Raw genomic sequence first — 10,149 nt, 5'->3', positions numbered from 1 at the left:
CACTTATACAAACCAAGTTCGGGGATTCTTGGGCTAAAAGCTGGGAAGCTGAAGCTCTGCGGCGATGACAGGAGACGTAATCGTGCCGTCGCCTCTGTCCGCAGTAGTAGGAGCAACGTCGTCCTTGGCTAGTGTTCGAAAAAAAAAAAAAACGTAAATGACCTGGTTCGCCATTTGTTATGAGCTCTGTTTGGCGGAGGCAAGGAATACGCGTTTTGACGCCTTGAGAAGGACAGTAACCTTGAGAAGGACGCCTTGACAAGGACATTCAAAAGTAAAAGCAGGTTTGCCAAGTGGCATGGTGGCGCCCCAGTCGGGCAGCCGCTTTCCTTAAGAATTCCAAGATAGGGCAGGGGCAATGACCCCCACAGTAAAGCAAAGTGGATTTCCGGAGTCTAGCAATGACCCCCACGACGGCGACAAAGTGACGGATGGTCGCTACGGAACCAATGCTACCGCGATGTTTCCAAACATGGTATCGGAAAGCGGAATACGCTCTATCAGTTTTTTTTTCTTTTTTGTACGAAAGGCCAGATGCCAGTAAAGGTCCACTTGATGTGCGAGGAGTTAAAACACAGATATTTACTATTTATTGATTTATTGTTTAACGAAGAAGAAGAAATGCAAGCAGCAGTGGTGCACTGATATATATATACATATATATATATATATATATATATATATATATTGGGCGCGAGTGCTCTTCACTTCATATCAACAAATCCCATATACATTAGGCAGCTGACAAAGTAACGTACTATCGGTTGCTTGTCAGTGTAGCGAGAAGATCGAAGCGATGCTAAGCTAGAGCCTTTCATTATACAGCAGCTTTTCAGTAAATTTCAGGACAGATCTGGCATTTGCGATTTATTGGGGGGACTTAGTGCCGCAAAACAAGCTGGTACAATGCGTCCTTATTTCGCGGCTGCCTGTTTACGTGGCAGAGACTGAGCACTCGCTAATTATTTCTTTTATCTCTCGTGCTATATGCCATGCGACATTGTCTCTCGGGAGACGCGGGGACGTAATTTTCTTCCTACTTGCGTATAAGTGACGCGATACTTTTCAAGCAAGCACGTGCATGTAGCTTACACACTACGTATAGCACCTGGTGTGCGTGAAGTTTTCTACGCGTGCGTGAGTGCACTGAAATCTCGCAAGTAATGCAGGAATATGGAGTCTGCGGTGCAGCGGAAGTGCAGCCGGTCCACGGCCGCATCAAGGGTCAGGCTGGGGTGTGACGCGGATGTACTTTCTGCCCGATGGCACATTGTAGGACGTGACGCCCTTGGGGAACAGCAGCGGGATCTCTTCGTCCTTCACGCTTGGAATCACCATGCACGCCTCACCCGGCTGCGGAGTTCGTCACCGGAAAAAAGAGGAGAGTGCGCTTATGATTACAAAATAAGAGCATTTTGCCATAGTTTTACAGAATTCAAGTTGTTTCGTGCGATAATACACTGACAGTGTGTAAATTGCGAAATTATTTATCTCTCTCTCTTGTCACTTCAATGAACACGAATTCGTTAAGTATTCCAACGTGTACAAAATGATGGGGAGTCGGGAGTGCAACGGGAAATAAAGTCGCCAATTTTGTCGAAACTCTTACACCTATTAAATGAACCAAGAATAAGTGCACACACGAAGACATTTAGGCGTGAAGACTAGCAATGTCCTAAATAAACCTGCCACCTGTTCCACATAAACGAGTAACTTACTACTCGTGAACCCTCCTTGAAAGTGCCCCTCGTTGATTGGGCGCCTTAAGAAAATTCTTCATGGCAAAATCTTACCATTTAATACGGTAGGTGTGTTAAAGGAATGCAGCAGTTTCAACGAAGGCCTATATACAATTGGAGGAACAGCATGACTGGAAATTTTATCATATCGGAAGTGAACAACGTGCGCGAAAAAGCTGGCAAACTACACGCTGAAACGCAGCTGTCTGACTGCGATACAGCCAGAACTGAAATTTTACAGCACAATAATCCTTCATGGTCTGCACACGCAACCTAAAATTGACAGATTCGCTGTAGTGCGTTTACAGGACGCATTTTGCACGTGAAATAGATTTTGTTTTGTTCACACGTATCGTGTTTTCGCGCCTGATAGTATAGAACGAACGTTAGGAACACGATGTGGCCCAGTGATACAAGGCTTCTGCTCCTCGGACCGAACATAATCCTAGTGACACAACGCCTTTTAAAGTAAGTTATTGTTTTCAACCTCTCTGTTACGATTCTACAAAAAGGACTTGCTTGATGAGATTGCACAGGCACACGGTAACAGAAACACTTCCACATATGTGGAGTGAGAGTAAATTTCTCTCGTTCGTTCTCATAAAAGGGTCTATTGTTTTCCTAAATACGTAGATACAGGTTTAGCATCACATGGCGGTACTTCGCCTTCGCTTTTAATCCTGGAATGCTGCGTCGTCTCGTGGCATTTAAAATGTGCAACCCACTCATTTTCCGTCGCCTGTGACGACGCAGCAGTACGTCTCACACAATGCATCAGTGTTCTCTAAAAACAGTGTCAACAATTTATTGTATACAATTGGCATATATGGTGACGTCTGCATCTAGCATGATGTTACGCCTAATTAGTTTAGCATAATTTGACTTAATTTAATTTAAATAAATCTTAATTTTCCATTTGGAATTGATGAAAGCTGTTGTCTACGGCATTGCACACAAGGTTCGAAAAAGTTACGATAAAGGACGCCTGTCGAGGCTCTCCTCTGTCATAAACCTTGTCTCACCCTCCCGCACTGTCTTCCGAACTTCTAACTGTGGAAAAAGTGTGGAGAAATTTCTTGGTCCCTGGCCGTGCCTAGACAAAGAAAGACACGCTTTCAAAACTCTTCGTGTCTTTCTGATAGATAGGCACTTTGCGCAGTCTCTTTTATAGACGTTTCGTTGTGATCTCAATATCTGACTTCATACATGTTTATGTTAACTGGCACTAGCAATTTTATTACATATGTGTTTTATTGTTCGCTGTGTTTTGTTTTTCATGCTGTGACTGTACCGATATACTATTCTGCTAGCGCACGTTGGGACAAGACATTCGCCATGTCGCTGATACAGCGCGCTCTGAATTTACATTTCGTATAGAGGGCTATGCCTGAGTTAAGTGATGTTATAGTCCTCCGCTATTCTTCCTTACTGCTTTTTTGTTTTTCGTGTACATTGATGGAGCTTATAATTGACGATTGAGATAGCCGGCCCTTCGGTGGCCTACCTTCTCAAGGTCTCATCATTTAATGAAGAACAACGAGACAAAATTTATGAATTTGGATCGCATACGTCCTCCAGTTTGTCGCAAGTAGCTTAGCATTACAGAACATTTATCGCAGATTATTTATACAATACGATACTTCAAGCACAACACGTATCTCATTGTTGTTCGTTTTCAGTCCACTTCAGAGCCCTGTCACATATGTCGCTATATCGAAACGTGAATATACTTAACGAATTACTACTTAAGTTCATCATAGTATTGATACATAACCAGTTGGCACATGTGTTAGGCATTAGCCACTTAACGATAAGGTCAACAACGAGAAATGCATATAATAAGTGTGTGCGTGCTTGCGTGGGTATGCGTGTGTATGTGTGTGTTTCTGTGCATGTATGGTGCCTGTTCGCGCGCCCACGCGCGCGCATGTGTGTAAATAGAGGACATTTCCGTTAGTACCCCAAATTCGTTTTTGGCGCGTTACGAAGCTAACGAGGTTGCCAACGTGTTTTTAAGCATATCTTGAGAACTATTTCGCTAGTCTCGGAGTACCGGCTAGATGGAATATACCTTACTATTACAAGACTTCATTTCTGCAGTTTCAAGATGTACACTAAAGCAAATGATTAAAAAGGTATTCGGGGGAGCCATGATTTTTAACTAACCCGACGATGTCGTTTGTATGCGAACACTTTATGTACTTTTCTGCAATCCACCTAAGAGGCGGAACAGTGTTATCTGAAACAACTGTCTTCCTTGAAATTCTTTCGAAAAAAATGATAATAGGCGGTATGTGCGAAAGTCGAAACGCGTCAGAGTGTTTTCGGCTTCACCTGGAATGTTCGCCACTAACACAAAGTGTCGAAGCAACAAGTACAACGACACAGAAACACGTTGTGGTCTGTGGTTGTCCTCGTGGGTTCCGCACTGTATGTCGACGATGCATCGACATCAAGGCAAATGAACGCATTGTTACGCTAACAAGAAAATGAAGACTTAGAAAGAAAAGTAGGACACGATAGGTCGAGCGCTGTACTTTAACTGTTTTTTATTCTTAACCGCCGTGGTTGCTCAGTGGCTATGGTATTAGGCTGCTGAGCACGAGGTCGCGGGATCAAATCCCGGCCACGGCGGCCGCATTTAGATGGAGGCGAAATGCGAAAACACCCGTGTACTTAGGTTTAGGTTCACGTTAAAGAACCCTAGGTGGTCCAAATTTACCAAGTCCTCCACTACGGCGTGCCTCATAACCAGAAGGTGGTTTTGGCACGTAAAACCCCAATATTTAATTTTTTTTTCTTACAGTAGATCGGGGAGAATCAAACAATGCGCATGCGTACATCAGTGTCGCATAGAGCAATTACAAGGATGTTTTTAAAAGCTGCACTTCGTTGTCAAACAGAAAAACAGACGTATCACTAATGCAACTCGTGCCTCTCTGTTTTATGTGATGTGTCTTCAAGAGTTCTCTTGCTAACGTATCACTGCTTCTGCCAATTATTTTAATCTCACGCAGTATAGTAGCTGACAGCTACCTGCCAAGCAAACCATGCAACGCGTAGAATGCTCATTACTTTTGTCCATTATAGACAATTCATGCTCCCGTGCCCAGTCATTGACACATCTCTCCATTTGACCCACGTGGGACTTCCCACATTTCAGCGGTATCTCGTATGTCGTATATAACGCCCGTCGCACATTTCACGTACGGTCTGGCGTGGTTTTTCTGGCATCCTGACTTTTACAGCGATAGCTGTATATGACTTACCTTCCGTAGTTTTTTCGGCGTCCGGTAACAGAAACGGACTTCGCGATTTCTAACAAACCCATGCGGGTGCAGTGTGGCGGCGCCGATATAAAAATGCGGAACAGATTAGAACGCTCCCCTTGAACAATAGCGTGAAGTCCCGGTTATCGCAGTATCTAAGCAGGATAGGTATCGGCGCTAAAAGACAGCTGCGTGATTGATGGGGCGGACACGTATATTTGGTACACCCGAAGAACAACATGCGTACGAGGAGCGCCGGAGGGAAGAGCAACGAGAATGTAAACGGCGCCGGCGCGAAACGATCACCGACGAAGAACGTTCCCGCGATGCTGAACGAAAACGACAATCGCAAGCCCGGGTACCTCCGAACGAGCAACGACGCCAGACTCGCAACGCAAAAAATGACAACCATTCCACTCTGCGAATATGGAATGGCAGCGAAAGCACTTTGCTTTTCATTCGAGAGCTTTGACTGTCGCGACTATTTGCGGCTTTGTTCAAATTGTTCATGTTAATTGTTCAATTGGTCATGGTGAGCTTACGTTATCCTACTACCCAGAGACAAAGAATTAATAATTGCTTTTTTTAGCGGCATATTACTAGGACGAAGCACTTTCAAACATCGCGCACTAAAATTTGCATTAGCGCGATATTAAACATATTAAACTTTGCAAGCGATTTTGAAACACCTCTCAAACAACACACTCTTCAAGTTTCTCAATCTTCCTCACCATCCAATTGGCGGGAGTAGCCACCTTCTTCTCTTCGGTGAGCTTGAGGGATGCCACAGCTCGAAAGAGTTCTCTGTGAAAGAAATGTCATTCGTAATCATGCACTTTTACTGGCCCTATTCTCTTTTGTGTTTTCTCCCCCGATCAGCCCATGTCAGGGTGACTTGTCTACAAAATACTCGAACACTCATCGGCGTATAAAGCTGTGAAGGAGCCATAACCTTTTATTTCTGTCCGTGGTCAAGGCCCACGTGACCACCTTTCACTGCATGACAGTTCCACTGTGCGCGCGTGCATTCCCGAAATATCCCTCGTTTCCCCGTCCCATCTTTCCCCGTGGAGTAGTCAACCACATGCTATTCCTGTTAACTGCGCTACCTTCCTGTTTTATAGTCCCTCTCTCTCCTCGATTAAAGAAGTTACCCCAATTCCTTAGGAAAAGACGCAAAACCTATGAAACCAATGTTTTGAAAAATGCCGATTGAAAGACAAACAAACAAAAAGCACGCAACTGTGCAAGAGAGTTTGACTTTTGTGCACCCCATAGCGTCCTTTTTAAAATATGAACATAAATAGATGTTTCTGTTATAAATAGAAGTGCTAAGGTATTGTGCGAAAAATTACAACGCGTGTTCAGAATAAAGGTAGGACAAAAGTGAGGCAAGAACTTGCACATCACTGCCACTTTTTTTTTTTTTTTTTTGCCTACTGGGGAAAAAAAGCATAATGCGGACCATTCTTAGCATTTCGATTTTGTCGACACTGAAAGGGACGGAACTTTACTTTGTAAAATACAAGATAGAAATTTCTATTTTAAAGAGTGCAGTGTTCCGTTGACATACAAGACCCGGGATAAAATGAAAGAGCTAGGCGGGAGAACGAGACGCTGCGACTAAAAATAAACGTTTGATTATTTGCAAGTGTGACTCCCACATGCTTCCTCCTAGTGCTACCAGGCAGTCTTCGCGGTCGGCATGTGCCTTCCCTTGAGAAGTGAATTCTTACCTAGCTTTGCGTTGTGTCTACATCAACAAATAATGCCCATGAATTAAGGACATTAACAACCAGCGCCAATATAGATACTGTGAGCAACAAGCACAGTTTCTACGGCAGAACGTATTCTTTATATCTTTTTCGGAAATAACTAAGCGCACATTTCATTTCGCAAATGTCTCGATGAAATTCATCCTCCGCGATATGTAGCACATAACCCACGGGCGGTACAGTATCAACTTTTTCTCTTTTTCTTGGACCAAAAACAGTTTCAATGTACTTTCGTGTTGAATACGAACGGTACTAGATTCCATTTTCCCGGTTTGTGGATCGTTTACTGCATTTACGCGTATTTCTTTAAAAGAAATTGCGTATTTGAGTTTTTAAGAGTTTTTTTCAGATTTGAAGAAGAGCCCTTACAATTTGCTCGTAGTTTTACAGTTTGGTTGTGGTATTCTTGTTTATTTTATTGTTATTGTATTTTAGTAGGCCTACACCAAAGCTGTCAACGCTGACTTTGGTCTTACATGAAAAGTGAAGTGAACATGACAGCCTTGCGCAAACAGAAACACATTCCAGAAGGTTACACATTCCAGGCGTACATACTTACGGAAAATTTCTCCCACTGGTGGCTGGGTACAGCATAGAGAGTTTCAACTTCTTGTCAGGTCCTACAATGAATACCTATCGGATCAAAAGGGAACAAAAAACACAAAATGTCATGAATGGTGTAAGGAGCAACCACGGGTCATTTATAACATATACTTTTAATAATCCGTTAGTCTAGCACTGTCGCCTCAATGACTCCGCAGCGAGCCTGGTCCCATGAAGTGATTTGCAACGAGGGGGCAAAGCAAGAACAGCAACCTGCATCGACGGCATCGCAGTGGCCAAACGTCCTTACAATACAGTGCATTAATATTTTTGGTTACTGAAGTGTCAATGTTCCTCGGAAATGTGTACGCTACTGCACCTGCGAACTTTCTGCATTTCTATAACAACAATGTGACGCAGCGCGGCGGCTCAGTGCGTGGCTGTCGTGTTGAACTGCTGAGTTGAATCAACGTTTAAGGGCTGGGCCATACAATGCGTGGGACGGACGCTCGATGTGATGTATAGCTATCTGGTCTGCTTGCAGTGTTAAAATATATGTATATATGCCGGGTTTTACGTGCCGAGACCGCGGCCTGATTTTGAGGCAGGCCGTAGTAGGGAGTGGGGGGTGGGGGGGACTCCATAATAATTTTGACCACCTGGGCTTCTTTAACCTGCATTTAAATACAAGGATGTTTTTTTTTCTTGTATTTCGCCTGCATCGAAATGCAGCCGCCATGGCCGGGATTTGATCCCGCGACCTCGTGCTTAGCAGCGCAACACCAAAACCACTAAGCAACCACGGCGGGTAGCTTGCAGCTTACGTCCTCTCGAATGGGGGAAATGGCGGCATTAGTTGAAGCCAAACGTAGTGCCGATGCCGGGGCCTACAGCTTTTTTTCCGACTTTTTCTGCTGGCCTCCTGCACCGTATACGACTCAGCGTGAAGCAAACAATAATTCATTTTGATTATTACATTATGTTACGTTATATTATTACTAATAATATTACAATTAATAATGTTATTAATATCATTATTTTAATCATCATCATCATTATTTTTATTGCTGGCAGTGCTGAAGGTGCTACTTCAGTTACACCTCCGGTAGAATTCAGAAAATGTCTATTCGCAGTTGATATTTGTATTCCTGAAATACACAAAAAGTCTGAGCTGCCTGTTCTGGTGCTTTTCCAATTAACCCAGTCACACCTATTCGAAAGATTTGGAGGTTATCTTAAAGTATTTACCGACAGATCTGTACACAATGACGGTCAAGGCGCCTCTACAGCTTTCTTCTGCCCTTCGACTGGCATCCGACGGGTGTTTTGCATACCGCGTTCAGCATCATCAACAAATGGGGAGCTGGCAGCGATTGATGCTTCCCTGAAGTATGCGTAAGAGGAGTTGAGCACATCGAAGGTCGTCATTCCTGTGGACTCCCGCTCTGCCTTTAGAAGACTGCAGAGATTTGATGCTGGTCATGCAGTTACACGTAGCGTCACTGAGTGCGCCAGCAGAATTACGTCTCATGGGGCTGGCCAGTGGACACTTTCGCACGTGGGTATTGCCGGAAAGGGACATTGATCGACTCGCTTCCAATTGTTATCTCAGGAAAAGGGGCTGCCGGAAATTCTGTGTAGACTTGACGACGCTCGTTTGTTGATTCATTGATACCTCCTGAAGCAGCACTCAGATCAGCGTGTCGCAAGCGGATCGTTTCTTCCGCGTGTTCGTTGTCGAGGGTTGCCTTGCGAAGCTAGAGCTGTATGACTTAAGGGTTGGCCCTGTCCTGGTGTGTGAAGTTCATACCGGCAAGGACGTGTGGACAGTTCATCATGTGCTTATCGCGATTCCTTGAGCACCTTATATCAGAGCGTCCTGCTTTCCTTGCGCAGCGCACGTCGCTACTTAGCTGGCTACAAGGCGCTAAAAGTTGGCCTGCAGTGCACGAGCCTCGATCATTGCCTGTATCCGAATGATTGTGCTTCTCAACGCGACCAGGCTAGCTGAATATGAATCCATGAATACGCCCCCCCCCCCTCTCCACCTCTTCCATCGCGACTGGTTGACTTTCCCACAAGAAAGTGGCTTGGCTTCCCGTTTGGGAGGCACTTCGCGAGGGACGAAAGCTTTTTGCTAATTTTGTTTTTTTTTTTATATTTTCACATTATCTTATTTTTAGTACGGCTTTTCTGTACCTTCATGCATATGCGTGCTCTGTTCCGACTTGCGCAAATTATTACTTGTCGTTGCTTTACTTTAGCCTTTGTGGCCTGGCAACTTGCTTTATCTCTCCTCTTTAATTCCCTCAATTGCTTCCTGTATTTCACTTCTTCTATTTCTCAGTCTCTATTCCATTCTTCTATTCTATTTACTTTTTCTATTTCTCTCTTTCTATTTCCTTTTTTTATATTTCACTTTTCGGAGTCTGTTGCCAGCCTGTTCCTTCCCTATTTCCATCTCTGTTCATTATGTACGTGTGTTTTCGTTTCGAATAATAATAATAATAATAATGAGCCCGACGTCGCTGATTCGGTTCTCGGCCGAAGGGGGTGGAATGCAAAAACTATTGTGTACCATGCTTTGGGTGCGCGTGCGCGTTGAAGGAATCCCAGGTGGACAAAATTAATCCTGAGCCGTTCACTACGGCGTGTCTCATAGCGCGCTGTGCAATTTCTGGATGTTAAGCCCTATAATTTATTTATTCTTGAATAACATTGTACGGTAATTTATCGGTAATTAACCGATAAATTAATGGAAATTAGAGTGGATGAAAAAACAACTTGCCGCAGGTGGGAACCGAACCCACAGCCTTCGCATTT

The 10,149-nt window shown here is 44.1% G+C and overlaps 1 protein-coding gene across 1 annotated transcript in view; it reads right to left on the bottom strand.

The window, feature by feature from the left end:
* Nucleotides 1–658: 658 nt before the first annotated feature.
* Nucleotides 659–10,149, bottom strand: part of LOC126548087 (peroxiredoxin-6-like) — a 150,255-nt gene continuing 140,764 nt past the window's right edge. The window contains exons 4-6 of the mRNA XM_050196184.3: nucleotides 7,343–7,416; nucleotides 5,740–5,812; nucleotides 659–1,353 (exon numbers count right to left, since the gene is read on the bottom strand). Of these exons, the coding sequence (XP_050052141.1) occupies nucleotides 1,219–1,353; nucleotides 5,740–5,812; nucleotides 7,343–7,416 (282 nt within the window). The 3' untranslated portion in view covers nucleotides 659–1,218. The remainder of the gene's footprint in view (nucleotides 1,354–5,739; nucleotides 5,813–7,342; nucleotides 7,417–10,149) is intronic.

The sequence above is a fragment of the Dermacentor andersoni genome, chromosome 1 (assembly GCF_023375885.2).
Source record: "Dermacentor andersoni chromosome 1, qqDerAnde1_hic_scaffold, whole genome shotgun sequence".
Taxonomy (NCBI): domain Eukaryota; kingdom Metazoa; phylum Arthropoda; class Arachnida; order Ixodida; family Ixodidae; genus Dermacentor; species Dermacentor andersoni.
Note: the sequence above shows the minus strand (reverse complement) of the source record. Positions and strands in the feature narration are given on the sequence as shown.